The sequence below is a fragment of the Pelobates fuscus genome, chromosome 6 (assembly GCF_036172605.1).
Source record: "Pelobates fuscus isolate aPelFus1 chromosome 6, aPelFus1.pri, whole genome shotgun sequence".
NCBI classification, from domain to species: domain Eukaryota; kingdom Metazoa; phylum Chordata; class Amphibia; order Anura; family Pelobatidae; genus Pelobates; species Pelobates fuscus.
The window spans coordinates 274854975-274875022 of NC_086322.1; the positions used below are offsets into that span (position 1 = coordinate 274854975).

At 39.8% G+C, this 20048-nt stretch overlaps 1 protein-coding gene across 3 annotated transcripts in view; it reads left to right on the top strand.

The window, feature by feature from the left end:
• Nucleotides 1-20048, top strand: part of SEPTIN9 (septin 9) — a 198542-nt gene that overhangs the window by 93387 nt on the left and 85107 nt on the right. For all 3 annotated transcript variants that reach the window (XM_063459183.1, XM_063459185.1, XM_063459184.1), the window contains one exon: nt 10262-10879. In XM_063459183.1, coding sequence (XP_063315253.1) covers nt 10262-10879 — 618 coding nt within the window. The remainder of the gene's footprint in view (nt 1-10261; nt 10880-20048) is intronic.

Here is a 20048-nt window from a genome sequence, read left to right on the forward strand (position 1 = left end):
TCGTCGAGACAGCTATGCGACCCGTTGTTCCAGCGGTGTTTGGCAGAAAGAGTGTCCGTTTTTAGTTCCATGAAATCAGAGCCGAACACCGCTGGGCTTTCGTGCGTTTTAAAATGGCCGCTGCCTCGGGGTCGACATACGAACGACGACCACCCTGACTTCGGTTTAATTGAGAAGTGTCTGCGGTTAACCACAACGTTCTAATTGGGATCAAGAGGTTAACCAGCAGCACACTTCTATCCTGGGTGGCCATTCGTTCGGTAGCTTTGTTCAGTAAAAACAGTCATTCGTACGGTTGGGCTATAGGAAACAGCCATTATACGAAAATACATGAAATGGATGAATCCACCACAATAGACAGACGGATGGTTCTGTCACATTGAGAAACTGCAATGTTTACATTGCAGCACTATGACAGCCTCTAGTGGCTGTGTACCAGATAGCCACTAGAGGAGCTTCCTGGAGTTTAACGGACTCTGGGTCGCCTAAACTACGCCTAAATGTCCTCACACTCTGAAATCAGGCCTTGTACTTTTGACTGACCAAAAGTGTATGTAGTGTCTGTCGTGGCTATGCTACCTTGTACAGTTGTACCGTTATCTTTAACTCAAATACCGTGATACGTCAAGAAAACACTAACTTAGCTGTTTGAATCCAAACTTGATTGTACTACATAGTAGCGTCTTCTTTTGCTGCAAACTAACTGCACTTTCATGCCCGAGACGCCATTGTTTTTTTCTGAGAAGCCCTACAGAATTCATTTTACAGAACAATTAAAGGGGGTATCATGTGGCATTATGTGTGACCTCACTCCTGCCCCTCTGCTTCTGTTTGCATCTTAAGTCCTCCATTTCTTTCATCATTCTGACCTAATCTCCCATTAAAACAAGTGTGGATTTCCATCAGCAGTGCCGGATGTAACAGCAGCCGTTACTTCCCCTAATTTTTCCAGCCCTGATAGTTTCTTTGATAAGCTACAGCTAGACTATCAGCATAATTAAAGATGGCCGCCAAGTGTCCCACGTATACGCAATAGAGTATAAATGAACAGATCAGGGTAGTCATTGACAAAAATAGTTGCAAATCTGTTTTTTAGTGACAAGACTTGTCACTGTATTATTTACATATACCGACAGAAACATATGGGTCAGCTTAATTGCAGAGGTTTAGTATATTTTATTTTTTACTGATTTGTGTTAAAGGAAAAAAAAATTTGGACTGCATTCCCTCTGATTGAACTTCTCAGTGTTTTTTTGTCCTTTGACAAAATATATTTTACATTCTTTAATGAGAAAGTGGTATAAGGATGGCTAAGGCTAGTGATAATAACTACATACATTTGAAGAATTTAAACTTTGAATCCTTAAGAATTGTTGGGGGTTATGTATCAAAATTATCACTGTACATTTTATGACCGGGCTTAGCTTCTCGGATCAATAAAAACACAACACCAAGTTTGGGTATGAAAAGGCCACAGCCAATTTATTAAAATCATTGTCCTACAAAACCTGTCTCTAAAATAATACGTTAATACTGACAATGATCCAAAACATATTTTAAAAAATGTTGAAAGAGGCACAGTAAGGAATAGTTTAGCACAAATAAGGAAAGAAATAGAGCAAATAGGAACAGAGCCAGAAAACTACACTAAAATGTAAACACAATGTGTTTTTATAAATAATTAAATTTAATTCATCCCCTGAGCATTTTAACCCCTTAAGGACCAAACTTCTGGAATAAAAGGAAATCATGACATGTCACACATGTCATGTGTCCTTAAGGGGTTAAGGTATCTGAACTGATAGGAAGTACCGCCATTGATTGAATTTTTACTCTGCGTTTCCTGGTACTTTCCTCTGTTGCGTGGTTAATATATATAACAGTCAAGTTGACAAAACTTGACAATGGTTGGGAATGAAAGCAAGGTACTGCTTCAGTTGCCAATCAAATGTACCCCAATCTTCAGTAAAATCAATCCCAGAGAAGGGCAAACAGCAGACATTATGGACAGAGGAGAACAAAATGGCTGCACCCACGGATTGAGATCTGGCATAAGGAAGAAAATATAAATATAAATAAAGGCAAGTGACAAGGAGGGAAGTATTATTATTGAGATACAGGGGGAATAAGGAAAGGAACCTCCCCTCTCACCCCCTCCCCCCCCCCCCCCCCTGTGGATCCCTACAATATCCCTGGTGGGTAGAACATTTTCCCACTGTTGACCACAATAGAGGGTTAAGCACCCTCTCTCTAGTAGTAAAGCACTGCCCTTTCTCAGAAAACAGTAAATAACAAACTATGTTCTATGAAATCAGTGTAGAGCACAGAACGCCTTGGAACACTCAAATTATGTTGAAAAATCCAAGATAGTTCTAACATCTTGAGATGTTCAGACACAGAGTTTCCATGTACCTTTAACCCATCATAACAAGAGGTTAGCCAAATCTAAGTATTTCATGTCAGGCAAGTCATGTGTCATGTATGAGTTAAGTGGAGTAATTCAGATAAAGTAAAGGGCTGTGATTGTGTTGAGCTACAGGATACGGTGTAGATAACATTAAACAGTTGGGTGAGTTATGAAGTGGTGGGTTGGCTGTTTTTCTGAACTGGCAGAATGAGTTGTAGGGGATTCGCAAAATAGGAAAACGGTTTAAATATTTTACTTTCTTGCAGTCTGCTGATTTATGAAAATATCTAGAATTCTGACCGAAATTAAGGGGATTAAAACTATAGGAAGTCCTGTTATCTCCTGAAGCAACTTTACATGAATTAATCAATAGAACAAACGCCGTTATCACAGTGAATTGTTACATTATGAATAGCTGATTAACAAAATTTAGGTTAAAACAGCCAAATTGTGACTATTGCTAAATTGTCACCTTTTTCCAGAAAATCAATTTTTTGGCTGAACTTTTGCAAATCAAGTTTCAATTCATTAAATATGTTGTGTAGTGAATAAACCTAATATATACGTTATATTAATATTTCCGAGTCAGAAATAAGCTATGATTATTTTTGAACATTCATTTTAGCCACCTTTTTTTCTGCACCGGATATAAAGGTTCCTACCTAAAGTAAAATGAATATTTACATGTGAACTGTCATGTCTTGAAATTACACCATTTGATAAATCAGTGAAAATTACTAATAACTTGAGTACCCATTCAAGCTTCCACTAAGAAAGTGCGGAGGAAGCACCTCTGCTGACTGTCGTACTAAGACCACCAGAGGTGAACTTATCCCTACAATGTAAACATTAAACATAGTTTCAGAAAAACAGCAATCTTTTACATTGCAGGGTTAAAAGAACATTGGCATGATGTGTTCTGGGTTACTATAGTTACCTTTAATCTTTTCTTCATTTGATGTTCTGTTTTCTTCATTGTATTAAAAGCAATAGTTTTGCAACGGTTTACCTTCTTACTTGGGTCCATCCTAGGCGCCAAGAGTCCTCCACTGGTGAGTGACGACATCCAACTTCTGTAGAGTTGCAGTAGCTGGAAGTTGATCCCGCCACCATTTATTGGCTAAGAGCATCAGCTGACCGCTCTCAGCCAATTAATGCAATTTTGTGTATAGGAATATGCACAGAATTTACATTAATCAGCTTGGATCTCTGGTTCTGGGCTAGTTAATGAAGCCTCAATGACACTACCAGAGGAGGTGTTAAACCTTTGGAGATGAACTACATATGTGCACATACAGACTCAAGCCACTATGACCTCTTCAAAGCATTGATGTTGTCATGGTGCTTGGAAAAAAACATTTAAAGTAATTTTGTCATGATAAACATGATAAAGGCCCAATTTTCATGCTACTAAGTAGATAGATATAGGGTTATTTTACGTACCAACTGAGTTTATTTCATGTGCCAGGCTCATGGTTGGGGGCTGGGGGGGACGATGACAATAGGCCCCGCCCATTGTATCTTAGGACCCCCACCCGCCGTTCGTGGGTGGGGGCCGAGTGGGGACACTAAGTTCCCCGTTTAGTTTAGTGGCCCCCACTCGCGGTGCACAAGTGGAGGCTTGGGGGGGGGGGGGACTGTTCCCCCTCGTTGATTAATTTTATAGTTGCCCCACTAAGGGACACTTTATTAGAATGATGGGGGGGGGGGGGGTCTTTTTTACTGTTTAGTACAGGGCTTGACAAATTTGTTTGGAATCTAGGAGTGAGCTAAAAAAGTTTGGAGCCAGCAGGTTTTTCAATGACAAAAATACAATTCTAAATTTCTACACTATAATCACCAGAACCACTGAAGTTTATATCCTTATCAGAAAAAAGGCAGTGTTTACATTGCTGCCTGGTGACACCTATAGTGACAGTCACTCAGACAGCCTCTAGAGGGGCTTCACACTGTGCTGCACCTACGTTAATGTTCCCTATAGGGATGCATGGATTCATGGATACCTTTGGGAGAGCAGGAGTGGATCAGCTTTCCCTGGGGCCCAGTGGGGCTGCTGTCATCTCCCTGCTCTCCTCTCTCTCGCGCACTGTCTAGTGAACCTGGGGCCGGAGTGACGTCATACTCTGGCTCCCGTCATCACTGCAAGGTGCGTGAGGGAGCAGAGCAGGGAGATTACAGCTCCCACGCCGCCGCAGTAAGTCAGCTGCCTGTCTCCCTCTCTCAGCTCTCCATTACCCGGCCGCCTGCCTGCCTCCCTCCCTCCTTTAGCTCTCCGTGAGATAGAATGCCGCCTGCCCGCCTCCCCCCTCAGCTCTCCATGAGCTGCCAGGCTACCTCAGCCCTCAGGGAGCCGATTGCCCGCTTCTATCAGGCAGCCGGTCATCTCGGGGGCTGAACAGGCCCGGAATCCATTGCACCTGAGATTTGTCGAGAACTGGTTTAGTAGACATGTCCCTACTCGCCGTATAGCGAGTAGGGGGCATAAGGGAGATTGTAATCTCCCTTAATTACTAATACTATGTAATCTTTACTTAGTATTCGTAAATTTGGCTGAAAGACCAATTTTGGTCTTTTAGTAGATCGCTCCCGTGGGAATCTACTCGCGGCACAAATAGCTTTGCAATTTCATTCATCCAAATGAAATTTCTAACCAAACAAAAAGTACCGAATTGCGTCCAAACATGAATAGACAAACTGTTCTGTTAGGACGAAATTCAGTAGTTTCGCCAGCGTTCGAATGGCGAATGAAGCAACAGGGGGAGAGGTAAGAATTGTGGGAAAATTGCTTTGACCACAGGAAATGGAGCGGACTTAGCTCCTCCCCTGGGTCAAAGCTGGGCAAGCGCAGGAAAAATACATAAGACAAAATAGTCCATACTTTGTCTTACATTTTAAAGAAAACTAGATCAAATAGGAAGAAATGAGGAACAGATCCTGAGAGAGGGAGAGAAGAGGAAACAATAGGAGAAAGATAGGTTCGGAGTGACAGTGCCGCTTTAACCTAGCAATGTAAACATTATATACTAAATGGCAATGTTTTACATTACAGGGTTAAAATTAAAGGACCTCTACTACAACATTGAAATGACGTGGTCCGGGTGCCTTTAGTGGTTCTTTAAAGAGTTAAAATATCCCATGCTTAAAACTTTATGCTCTGTCTGAAACACACAGGATACCTCCATACCCCTATTGTACAGTTATCACAGGAAGACCGACATAACATGTGGCCACTGATAAGGGAACATATTATTATAGAGTTGACATGAAGGCTATCAGTTCAGTTCTGTGTGTCTGCTTACATCCGACATGTGCTGTGATTGGTTGAAATTCGGAGTCCAAATACCCCCCTCTCTCTCTCTCCCCCCCCCCCCCCCCCAAAAAAAATAAAAATATTTTTCTTATAAACCTATTTTACCCTCACACCCTGCTATAGTATGCTAGATATGTTTCAGCAACATCGGACAAAGTTAGTAGAAAGTGAAGGTAGAATTATGGAATTATGAGAGTCCTACAGAAGTTGTAATAATAAGGACAAGTTAAAGCCAGCATAGGTTGGAGCCATTATTTTGGTCATATAGATAGCTTGGTTGGTTGGTTTCCTCTAGTAATGTACAAAATTCCGCTCCACAAATTTTATTTTAATAGCATCAACACAGCCTATTATACTTGAAGGGTGAAAAACATGACTATCGTTAAGTTGGTCAATAGTAACTGTATCCTTAGAGCATAGATGACTAGAAATTATATATACATTTTGTAGCTGGTTTTTTTTTGTGTGGGAGGGGGGTCCTCAATTGTTTTGTCTTCCCTATTCTCCAGCATTTAGTGAGTAACAGAATGGGCAAGCTTGTAACGTTGCTAATAACCTTTAGTTGGTTGGCATGTGTCTAAAAAGGATTTGTTGGCCTGTTAAAGGAACACCATAGCAGATGCAAACTATGTACAAATCTGCAGAGTCCATAGTTAGGTTAGTTTCCCCATTTGCCCTAAAAATATATTGAAAAAAACATGTTACATCAATAACATGCTAACTTCTCTGACTTCCCGCAACGTTATCTAAAAAACGTTGCTTCCTCGTCTTTGGTCCAATCGAGTGCTCTTCGTAGAGGAGCATTGGGGAAGTGATGTGCATGCGCCAGCAAGTGCTATGTGTATCCAATGGTTCTCATACAAAAGCATTGAACCCAATTCTCTCCTATGAGCTGCAACGTCACATGAGCTTTACTTGGCCGTTGCCAATTCTACTTCCTGTCTGTATATCCGTCACTAGAATTTTTTTTTAACACTTCAAGGTAAACATTGCTGTTTCTGCAAAATGTACATTTTTTAAATTGATGGGTTAAAACTATAGAACCACTGCACCCGGACTACTGGAGATGAAGTGGTCTATGTGAATTTAGTGGTCCTTTAAGCACCAGATTAGTAGCGAGGCGAGGACATACGACTTGCAGAGTTATTCACTCAAGTGCGAATTGTCAGGCATTTAAAGTAAATTTTAAATTCTAGCCCAAAAATTCTGATTTTTTGACAATCTCCCTTTACTAAATAACCCTCTTTGCATGCTGACAGATCTGGAAAATTAATTTACCGGTTTGTGTGATGCCCGTACACACCCAAATCAAAAACTTCACTCTCCTTCCTATCCTTCTGGAAGCAGTTTTGCTGTGAGCGAGATATTTTTGTTAACTCTTCAAACACTGCTTTCGTGGCATACTGTAAAAGCAAATTCAAAACGGCTTGCCACGGCCCACAACTATGAAAGAGCCAGCAGCGGAAGTGGTTTTACTGTATCAGCAGAATAAAAAAAAAAAAAAAAAAAAAGCTAATCCTTTAACACTTTATACTCACAACAATATAAAGCACTTACTATAAGTCATCCATTTCATGGCACCTATATCTTATCATTTACAGCGATACTAAGTTGTTATAGTTCTTAAAGTGACCCTTTAGGCCGGGTGATTGGGCCTCTTTCTAAACTAAGTTTAAATTCTTCCTGTCATTCACGATAACTGCGTGAAGAGAGTAAGAGGCTTCAAGTGCAAACACAATCGAACTAATGTTTTGTGTTAAATAAAAAACTTTAGTGTTAGAAATACAAAGATGTATTACTTAAACCAAAGTGTACCTCTGCCCGCTGCTCCCCCCTCTCTCCGGCTGCGAAAGGGTTAAAAAAATAAAACAAACCTATTTTTTTTACTTCCCTGATTCAGTTTTTTTACTTCATTTATTTACAGAAAATTTCCAGTAATGACTGATTTACAGGATGCATATTTGCTTGCTGCGATCTATAAGGAAATATGGGCCAGCACTGTCACTCATCAAATCGGGACAGTTTTTTTGTGGTGGTTCTGTCATGGCACCATAGTAACCTGTGTTTTTTTCATACGTGCACAGAGGCCCTCTGGACCATTCTCCCTGTGCATTGTTAGGGTTATTCACCAAAGTCAGAATTCAAAGGGAATTTCAAAATTAAGGCCCAAACAGGTCAACTGGAAAATTCTCTAAGACAGCTACACATTTAGTTTGGCTACTTGGGCCTTAAAATTCACTTTGAATTCTCACTTTAGTGAGTTGCCCCGTGTAAGTGTTAAAACTTCCTCTAGAACAGGGTTCTCCAAACACTGGCCCTCCAGATGCTGAACTACAACTCCCATGATTCTCTGGCTATCTCTTTCACAGATCAATGGGAGTGCTCCACTTCTCACAATCTCTTTTAGGCTATATTCCAGCTAAGAGTCTGGGGTAATGTAGTGTACAAACATATTATGTGTTATCCAGTTAATAACCGTGCCTGTCTATAACCAGTAGTTGCGAAAATCAGTGCAGTAACCCACTCCCTCATTTAACTTTGTCACAAGCGGACGTTGGCTTTACTCTGTCCATACAAGTACAGTAGAAAGGTGACAAGTGAGCTACACCTCTCAGAAATCCTTTTTGTACCCATAAATATCTGCAGCATAGCACTGCCATAGAGAGTTAAGGAAGCTTTACCATTAGCAGGAAGCTTTACCATTAGCCAAGACATGCCTGCTGTGTGCATGTGTCACTGCAGAAGCAGAAAAGCCTGGGAATATGCATGAATTGAAATGCAAGAATATATATTATTTTCTGTACTTGATTTTTAATTTATTGATTTTGTGTATAATTTTAATGCATTATCCATATAATGCATTGAAAGGAGTTAGCTAAGTGACAGTGTGGAGTGTACCCTTTGAATACTTTTCCCATATCTTATCAAAGGGAAACTGTATTTCTACACAATTTACATTTAGGGTCCCCACTTAAAGGTAAAAAAAATAAAGACGTTTTACTTTACTTTACATCATTACTGATGAACTCAGGCAATGCAATGCAATGCTTCTCCATAGAGAAGCATTGGGAGACCTAGTGTCTCCCAATGAACTCTTTTATACCAAAGCAACTCAATAGAGACTGTTCAGCATCTCCTGAACATGGGGGTGCCTAACATTGATCGTGCAAAGAGTGCAAGATCGTAATAGGAAACCTCTGTAGTTGCTGTGTGAGTGTCAGTCACTAGAGTTGTTCTTAGCGATAAATGTAAACACTGACTTTTCACAGTAACGGTAGTGTTTACCAATTGTGATGGTTTTGATGTTTAGAGTGTCTATTAAAAAAAAAATATATATATATATATTATTATTATTTATAACGTAAACAGTGATAATGATTCTGGCAAAGCATCCACAGGGTGGTGAGAGAGGCAAGCTAAGACATTAAGGTTCCTGTCTTCTCCACTCACAGCGAAGCTTGGTGGAGATTCCTTGCAAGTTTGGGACTGCATTCCTGCAAATGGAGTTGGAGATTTAGTCAGAGGTAATGGTCTCCTCGATGTTGATAAGTACAGATAGATACTTACCCATCATGCAGTACCATTAGGGAGACATCTAAAAAGCCCCAAATTTATTCTACAGTACAACCCCAAACATATACTATATTTAGCGTAAGGAAGAGCAAGTAGTTCTCAAATTCATGGTGTTGTCCCCACATCACCCGAACAGCATAGAGTTTGTCTGGGATGACATGAAGGGACAGAAAAATGAGGTATCTTAAATGCACAGAAGAATTTTGGTTAGTTCTCCAAGATATTTGGAACAACCTACCTGCCGTGTTTCCTTGTATTTTAAAAAAAAAAACTGTGTTCAAGTGTACCTAGAAGAATTGCCACCGTTTTGAAGGCAAACGGTGGTCACACCAAGTGTTAATGTGATTAGCATTGTTCTTCTGTCCACTCAGCTTGCATTTTGTTGGTTGATATTTCAAGAGCATTTTTTCTCATCTGCCTATCTTTCAGACCGTATTGTACAATAAATTGTGTATTATGTACAGTTATATTTTGTTTAAGGAATAGTGTTGTGATGTGTGAGCAAAAGGAATGTGATTAGTAGCTGGTGTATGTTCACTTTTGTTCAGAAATATTTCATAGCGTATACCAAAGTTCTGCTATCATTCAGACACTATCAGTGTTACAATAGCGTAATTTAATTTTATTGTCCATTCATACACTTACTAGGCACCAACAATATATAAATGTACTGAAGACCATTGTGTGTGTGTGTGTGTTTGTGTGTGTGTGTGTGGCACAAAGCATATAGCTTACTGTTAGGATGTCAGTTTCAGAAAAATACATTTTTGAATATTTTACCCCTTTAAAAAACTATTGGGTAGGTACTGAATAACTCTGTAACTGATTTTTACATTTTGTTAAACCCATATAGTATCATTGGTACAAATATTTTTTTATGCATTGCACTGGTATGTGTATCTTGCCTATAATGTAGGTTCGATCTTTGAGGCTTCCACCAGTGTTAAGAGCTATCTATGTTTCCTTTTCAGCATTAAAACGGTCCTTTGAGGTTGAGGAGGTTGACCAATCTCCGAACCCCTCTGTTCAATCTCGTAGAACCCCAAACCCACTCCTGAGGGGCTCTGCATCTTCTGCACAGAAATTTCAGGAGCCCATCCCAAGGAATGCAGAAAGTCTGAGACATGCAGATGTCGGAAACCAGCGATCACCAAAATCCTCACTAAGACGGATAGAGCTGGCCGGACCCCGACACCCTGAAGCCATGTCAAGACGGACAGAAATCTCAATAGACATCTCATCCAAACAGGTGGAGAACTCTGCCCCTGGATTGTCCAGATTTGGTTTGAAGAGGGCTGAGCTGGCAGGCCATAAACCTCCTGAACCTACACCAAGGAGGGCTGAAATCACATTGGGTAAACCTCATGAGCTAAGAGGAGATTCGCCAAACTCGAAAATTCCTGAGCTGCAGCAGAGAAAAGCAGAAGATCCCATTCCTAAGCGGATGGAAATCCAGGTGCCCAAATCCCCAGAGGTTCCACCAGTAAAACAGGTGGAGAACTCCATTCCACCCTCGACCATGCTTCACCATCAACAGGAACCTAAACCACAGCCTGTTCAAGTGGAGATTCAACAGAAAACTACAGATGGTGAGTGCCCATAACTTTGCTAGTAAGATGCGTATTTAATATTAAGCTTATCAGCTCATGTTGTTCTGCCTCAATAGTTTATTGCCTTCTCAACTCGTCTATGTATCAAGTTTCTTGCTGTCTTTAGTTCGACTGAATGCCTTTTGTTTTCTGGAACACTTTCTAAAATTAAATTCAAAAAACACTAAAACATAGATTTAATGAAAAGCCATGGCTCCAAGCCCTTGACATTTAAGGAGAGTGAGATGTTCAGATACGCAGTGAGTCCTTGTTTTTAAAGCAATTTTTTTATGGAACAATATTTAGTGCAGGTGCCAGCAGAACTAAAACCTTAGTTATCAAGAGTTTTGTATAAAAATAGACACTGATTTTTTCTTTAAATACAGATATAGTAGCAAGCTATTTTTTTCTCTCCTAGCTTCAGTTACTGTGGCAACCAAGAGTTATTTATATAACACATTCACGGAATACAAGATTAAAGCTGGTCATGATGTTTTTTTTAGAATATAATTGTGCTATCGGTGGAAGATCATGAAACTGGTCATGATCATAAGTCATCTTTACTGCAATTGCAAAAAAATAATAATAAAGAAATAGAGAATTCTGCAGTGTTTCTACCGCCTATGTTTCTACAACACAGTAAAGAAAACAGTACCTATCTACTGGTGGCTATCTGTTTCGGGGAATACAGTATGTCACTGTACTTTATCAATGTATGGTAAGAGCGCAGCAAATCTCAGCTCATCCCATAGATTAGAACACACGGGTGTATGTTCTATCATATGACTTAATGAATAAGGCCCTCTAACTCTGCTTTAGAATGTCCCAAACAAGGTTCTTTGTTAAATCACATGATTGTCACTTGTTTATATATACGATATGAAGCAAGCAGAATTTCGAGTGAGAGGGAGAGACCAGCAATAATCGTTTTGTTTTGGTCTTATATAAACCTTCCTTTTCTGATACAAAATATCGCAATAAATGAGATAGAAATCATATTTTTTATCTCATTTTTTTTGTTTAAATATTATTATTTTTTTGTCTCGGCTGGAGAGAACCTAAACGGGTGCTGTTTCTTTTGAACAGTGAATGTCCACCTAAATAAGTCCATAACAGAGAGTTGGCTCCTTAGAGAAGGTATTCCCACTACTCAGAACATTAAAGGAGTGGGGTCCACCTAGTTAGCACATTTGAAGAGTGATACTCCTCTTGTGTTGAACGTCCGTACTATTCTACCATGACAGAACATTTATGAAGTGTGACTTTAGTAGCGCTGTTTCACTTGTGCAGTATATTAATGGAATGTGGTCCCTTTATCTGTGCTATACCACACAGACAATACGAAAATTGAATGTGGTCTCATTCAGGATGCCAAGACTAAATATGATCTCAATTCTCTAGCATGCTAAGAAATGAAAGAGAAAAAATGCACAGTTATCTAGTAATATATTCTTTGTTTAATATGTTGCAACTCATACCATAACAACTTTAAGTTGCTGTGGGAGCAAAAAGCATCCGTATAACTTCCTCTCTTAAAGAGGAAGGTTTAGCTGGGAGGCCGCTGATAAGCGGAGATTGCCACTGTCCTGGGTTGCTTCTTAATTGACCTACTTCTATATGAAACTAAAGATATTACATTACATCCATCGAATATGGTTTTCAACCAATGCTGATGCTGATGTTCCCGAGGCCACCACAAAGTGATCTACCTCACGCATTGTTTTTAGACTGGAAGTGTTGGAAAACTCTTTGAATGCGTGTTTTAATAACTGTTGGCCATGACGCTGTTTTAATAACTTTTGATAGTTATTTCAATAGTTATTACAATTTCAAAGTACCGGTAAGTCAGTTTACAAGTATCTGGTATACAAGTACATAACCTGCTGATCAAGTTTTTAAAAAAAATTGGAAATGTTTCCCATTAGAATGTTGCAGGTCTGTCCAAACAAGCAACTTTCTCCTCATTTGCCAGGCATACACCCACATGCCAATTATTGGATTGTATTTCCTTTTTGTGTTTTAATTTAACACAATTATTCTAGCAGTATATTTTAGCAAGCATGTCTTACAGCCACTTCCTGCTCTTGAATGTGTTGGTAAATGTGTGAAAAGTGACTGACTCACCTTCCTATAGTAATGTTTCACACATGGAGCACCAGTTCTAACATCGATCTGTGACCTCTGTCTAAAGAAACCTGCGACGCCACCAGGCGCTCATATTATCAGTTTTTTGTGGTCATTCACAAACGTAAATTTGTTCCTGCAGCTATTTGAAAGGTAGACGCCACATTAGGGGATGTCAAAAGGGGTATGGCCAGCTACTGTGGACGTAGCACATGAATAATGCATTGCCAGTCTTAAAGCGGCACTGTCACCCTCTGGTGACTTGTCAGAATTCACAAAAACGCCCAAAAGGTGACATCCCCACTGGGGGAACCAAGGGCCAAGGGGGACATGTAAAGGTAAGTTTACTTACCTGAACATGTCCCTCGCGGACACCACCATCTTGGTCTGGCGTGGTCCTCCTCAACGCTGAAGTCACTGCTGTACTCTCATGCATGCGCGAGAGTACAGCATTGAGGTCTATGAGGGTTTCCACTGGTGAAGGCTGCAGGGATTGACACTAAGCACTACTAGACACTAGTCCCTACTTCCCTACTTTGTTTTTGAATATCTCTTGAGTGAATCCAACCCAGTAATAACGAGTATTTCATTAAGATTCTATCTTTATGAAATATTCATTTTTTGGGAGAGGGGAGTTGTGTGACAGTGCCGCTTTAAGACTGTGCAGCATCATAGGAATTGTAGTCTTCGAATAGCTCGGGATCTGTTTTTAGGCCACGCTTGCTAAATTTTGTTTTGTGTCATTCTTGGTTGTAGTGTGTTGAATATGGGGTAGTCTGTGAAATGTTAGCAGTTAAATATTAAAGTAAAATGTGAAACAATTCAAGGCATTCTGGGATGAGGTAAATAGGTAAGCCGTATATATGGCTATACAAGATTACTATCAGTCTATGTTAGAATTTATTTAAAGGAACACTCCAAATCACCGTATGTACTACAGCATGTTTTAGTGGTTTAGGTTGCCAGGTGGGCCCTGTAAATAGTCAAACCATTGTAGAGCAGTTTGACTTCTTACCTGCTAGCTTGTTGGCTGAGAGTGTCAGCTGATCTCTCTCAGTCAATGAGCTAGCCCTGCACTGCAGATCTTAGAGAGAACTGCCAGGTCTTTGTTAGAGGTAGTGGAGGCAGAGGACCGATGCCCGGCGTTAAAATGTAAAAGTGCTCTAAAATGGTTTGACTACTTAAAATGGGGGGAGCCAGGGCACTCCTGGCAAAGTAACCACTGCAGTGCATTCTAGTGGATATCTGGAGTGCTCATTTAATGAATGCAGGTATAATTATCACTTGATTCCTACCATTACTTGATTAATATTGGCCTTGTTGCCATGCTATTGCCTGCTTGCTATGAATGATGTGCATAACCACACCAAAGAGCCCTTGTAGGGGAAAACATAGGTCAGGCGCTGGGTATTTGGTTCATAAAAATCCAGACCCAAGATCTGATTAAAAGGCAATGTATAAAATAGAAGACTGTTACCAGGGGAACTCACAGATGCAGTCAGGAAACCTAAACAGTGATAATACTGTGTGTGCGCATTTGCATATCCTGCACAACATTCACTTAGTTGTTCGAACACAATCTTTATATCAGATAGCAAGATAACAGACAGACAGCTTGATATACAGGACAGCTTTATAGACAGACAGCTAGAGCAATCGATGGATGGATAGATGGATGGGTGGATACATAGATCGTTAGTTTCATGCTAACGTGGGGTGAACGGATCTAGGAGTGGTAGTTACAATGCACTATTGTCCAAGTTGTTTTCCCTGATACGTACACTGTTAAGAATTGATCCTTTGGGTTTTTGCAGCCAGAGATCTATTAACCAGGTGGGTGTAGGAAGCCTAGATGAGTGTTGGATATCATATGAAAGCGTTATGTTCAGTAGATTGATGAGGGGTTGTACAGGGACATTTAACCCAGTGAGTCATGTTAAGTAATTCAAGGATCTGGGAATTGTGCTGTCTTGGGAGGAGATTTGCGAGTTTCCTTTTATCCAACATTCTTAACACTTCTCGTCCCAGTCATTGACAGTATCTGCAAACTCTTTATCAACCAGTTTCAGCTCAGTGGCTTATTTCTTTATTTATTTTTTATTAAGTGAAGTTAAATGAATAGATTATCTTTCTAGTGCCAGAGGAATGGGCATTCCTTTTCATTCAACACTGGTTTTGAACCAAAAGAAGTAGTAAATAAACTGAACAGCCCTCCAGTGGAGGTGGAAAATATTGCTGCAGTAAATTTATCCCAAAGTGCTAGGCTGGGCAAGAGGATATCCTGACTGTAAAATAATGGGCAGAGTTAAAATAAAGTATCAACTATTATAGTATAACTGCCAAACAGCATCTAAAAATAATAATAATAATAATAATAATAATATATATATATATATATATATATATATATATATATATATACATATATATATATAAATATATATATATATATATATTTATGTTTTGTTTTATATACGTAGTTTATTAGATTTTTATAGGTATACAGACAGTGACAAAATTGGTTTTCAAGCATAGGAATGTTCAAAGATGCAATTGACAAACAAAGAAATAAAATGACACAACAAATAAACAAAAACCACTAGAAAAATTATACCGTGTCATGTTCCATATGTCATAACCAAAAAAAAAAATATTAGGCAATACACAGCATTGTCTACACCCGGTTTGGGTAAAAATTCCATTTTAATATATTTCTTCAAAGTCACTACTCAATCATCCCCAGTGCAATCTGTGCTTTGGTAGAGCACGAAATTACTGAATTCACCATGCTTTACAGCTTTTTACCTTGCATGTCACACAAAACCAGTTTAAGCTCTTCTCTAACAGCCTCTACATGTTACCCCCCATATGGCTTATATCATTACGTCCACATGTAAGCTCTCCTATCCTAATTGCCAGCTGAGGACTTTTCACATCTGTCCTAAATGTCCTTATATGGCAGTCCACTCGTTTGTCTCTTTTTCGACTCCATACATAGTATGGTGGTACTACCCTTTCTGCCAAGTCTATAGACAGAAATACAGTTTATACGTTAACTCTTGATTGATGACAGCATTAGTGGTGTTAATTAGTTTTGCCGGATAACTATAAACACGAATTATAATGAATTGCTGTACTTTTTTTTTTTTTTTTTTTTCCCAGTGATCTAATAACGGTGACTATGTGTCTTTAACACAATGGTTGTTTGTAATTCTTACTATTTAGATAGGACTTTGAGTGTTAATATGTTTGTAGGAGGATTGCAGCAAGTTATGGAAGAATGAATATGCCTCTGAGTGAGAGGGTTGGGCTCAGTGCACATATCAAGTACAAAGTAACTAGTATTTTATTGTCATTGATGTATATATATATATTGCACCAATAAATTTTACAGCTTAACAAACTTTAAGCGAGGGTATTATAGTAATCAGTTTAACGAACGTAACAAACTGAATTGCTAGGTTGGGCTGGCTTACTGTATCGTACTCCAGTGAGTGCCATCTCTCCATAGCAATACCAAAGGGGAGCACATTTATTTTAATGGGTGTGGCTGGAGGTGAGTCAAGGGGGCGGGGTTATTTCAAGGTCATTGTTGGTGACTGCATGACCTTCAAATTATTGCCTTTTATGTTAAATGAATAGGCAATTTAGAACAAGATCACAGACTCCTTTCTAAACCACGTTTATTGTAGTTGAACGACCGACTGTGAGGGTTTTTTTTGTATTGTTTTTTGGGGGATTTTATTTGGAGGGCCAGATCTGGGGAACTCTGTTGTACCCTCAGATACAAACATTTGGAGCTCCTAAAAAGAAGAATTCTAAGTAAAATAGAGGGGCAGAATGGGTGTGGAATACAAATAAGGGCTCTCCCTTCTAAAAAAAAAAAGGAACCGTTGGAAGATTTATGTTAGAGATTTACTCCTCTGCTGTTTGGGGTTTTATATACTATGAGTATAATTACATTAGCAGATCACAGCATATTTCAAATAGGTAACATGAATACCCCACAAGTGTATAAAACAGATAGATAGTGTGCATTGTACTGAATGTTTATTTTAATTACGCACATTAATGGGACACACCACTCACCAAATACAAAAATAAGTAATATCACTGTTTAGTAGATATACCCCAAATAAAGACATGCATTTAATTATGCATTTTCACATTGAGGAAAATTGAAAAGCTGCAAATCTCTTGTCGGTAGCCTTTTCAAGCCCTCCCCTTCTAACCCCGCCCAGACTTTCTGTGGCTGTCCAATCACAGACTTCCCAATGCAGCTCAATGAGAAGTATTTGCAATTGCTGCCTCTTGGCTGTAGCTTCGCTGAGCTAAACTACCAGGAAGTAACAGGATCAGTGGTCTAACTGACAGCCAGGGGGTTTAACAAGGTTAATTTATAAAAGTTCCAATTTCTATGAAAATGGGCACTTCAGCAAGCTAGTGCTCTAAAGATCTGGAGTGTCCCTTTAAGACATCTTGAGGATGAATTCTGTTTTTTTCTGGACTAAATAATATGCGATCCTGGAGCCAAGAAAATTGCATTACTTTTAAATATGGCTTCATGATTTGATGAATCGAAGAAGGGTGGTTGTACTCTGATTATAGCTTATGTGTATTTCAGCTGCACGCTACAATGAAACTTTTGAAGGGTTTGTCCAGAAAACCAGATGTAAATGCAGTTCGATGTGCAGTGCTCACTGTATGCTAATACAGGGCTCAACAAATCCCAGGTACCAGGGCGAAATTTCTACTCGCCATGGCGACCTGGCGCTGGGATATCAGCCCTTTAATCCCACAGTGGCATGGGAGCCAGCCGCCAAGGGAAGGGAGGCTGGGTGGGTTTCAAGTAAAATGAAATGTGTGAGAAAATGTGTATTTGTGTCTCTGTCAGTGTGTGTGTCTGTCAGTGTGTATGTGTCTCTGTCTGTCAGTGTCTCTGTCAGGGTCTGTGTCTCTGTCAGTGTGTTTGTCAGAGAGTGTGTCTGTCAGGGTGTTTGTCAGAGAGTGAGTCTGTCAGTGAGTGTGTATGTCGGTGTGTGTGAGTTTTTGTCTGTTTAGGAACCTGTGCCCCGCCAGTCGCACGAGAAAGGTGTTTTTCTCACATTCTTTCCCACGCTTTGCCCATTTCGCCATGGCTGATCCAGCCTCCATGGCTGAAATAATAATAAATAAGGGACGATATTGTGTATGTGCATCAAAACAATGTACCAATCAGCATCTCCTCCAAGAGATGCATTGAATCAATACATCTCTATGGGGAACATTCAGCGCCTCCATACAGATCTGAGTGACTGTTACTAGGCAGCGAAAGGTCTGCAGGTACAGGCTATAGACACCAGAACAACTATATTAGTTGTAGTGGTTCTGGTGTCTATAGTGTGCCTTAAAAATTAAAGTAACACTAAATCCAAATAGTGTTGGTGTTCCTTTTTTGGGGAGGGATGTATGGTATAACGTTAATTGACATATGCCAAAAAAGACGACTATGCTCATGTCACGATAACAGGACCTTCTTCCAGGAGTAGGGGAGGTGGAAACAGGTGCCCGGGGAACCACAGGTAAGATGTCACACTTTTACTAAAGGTTACTCTACTTACAATTAGAGGTAGGCAAGCACAAGCGTGCTCCTACTTCCATAACTACTACCGGAAGCTGCAGTAGTTGTGGTCTTTGAGCGTTTCTTTAAACAAGTTTGTAAAATGAATGTATGTTGTTCACCATCTGGAAGTGAGTGTATTTTGTAGTCTCCGTGTCAATGTATCTCTGTATGAATGTATGTGTACAAGTGATTGGCTAGCTGCTTTTTTGTGAGTATAACTAATATGAATATATGAATGTGTGAGTGCTTTTAGAGGTAAATAAAAAGCAGACAGGGACTTTGTTAAATCTTGTCGTTAAGCACAACTGATGATCGAGGATCAATGCTGCCTATATTGTTAGAACATGTCGGGCAGTAAGTACACACACTTGGTTCATGAGTTAAATAATTCATCCTACAGCTTAGGCAGCTGTCTCAAATGACAACGTCCAATGCCTGGCAGAAGGAATGTGCCCACTCATGCAGCGGGTAGGAGCCAGAATGGGTCAGGAAAAATCTAATCTGTGGCGTCTCGTGGGGGCCAGCAGATCCTGCAGACGTTTGTTTAGGATTTGGGGGGATGAACCTTAAGCTCAGGATGCAGTTCGGCAGCTGTTTGAAGGATAAGAGGGGTAAAGTGTAGCCATGATTTCGTCAGGGGCGGAGGGACAGCTGCTGCGGACAGGGCTAATTAAATACCAACAGCTGTCTGAGACGTTGTCTTATACACAATTTTAAACTTGACATAACTGTGGAATATCAGCAATGCAGAATTTGGGGTTTGTCTGTATTCTCAGGATGATTTTTGGGCCCATGAGTGCACTTTTGGACTACCGTAGTTCCCCAAGCGTCTTTAATGCTGTTCTGATAGTATTACTTACTGCACTATGCTGATACTTACGATCATCAAAATGAGGGTCGAATTTTTTGGAGAAATCTAATCCAGCAAAAGCTGAAGGCCCAAGTTAAACAACCCAGGTTTAAACTTTTTAAGCATCTTAATTAGGTAATGGTTTCTTTACAGTGAGGAGAATAAAATGTGGAATGTTCTCTTGAAAGAGGTGTTATTTTTAAAAATCTGTGGAGAGACAAAATATTAAATATTCAAGGATATATTAGTTAAAGAAACACTACAGTGTTAGAAGCCCCCAATGTAATCCCCTCCCCAGTATCTCACAGACAATCCAATGCATCTCTTCGCTGTTCCGGCAATACTTCTCATAGAGAAACGCTGAATCCAATGCTTCTCTATGAGAAGCATTTGTTCTTGCTCTGTGCTGGGGCACAGTGCAATCAAAAAGAGAACCGCCTGGCTGTTTGATTGCTAAGAGGGTGCATAGCACCTTTATAAACGTGTTGATTTCTCCTGAAGCAAACTGAAGTGCCTTAGGGGTTTGTAATGTCCATGTAATATGTTAATGAACCAGGAAGAGAATCTGAAGCTTGTATTGAAATCAAGAAGTC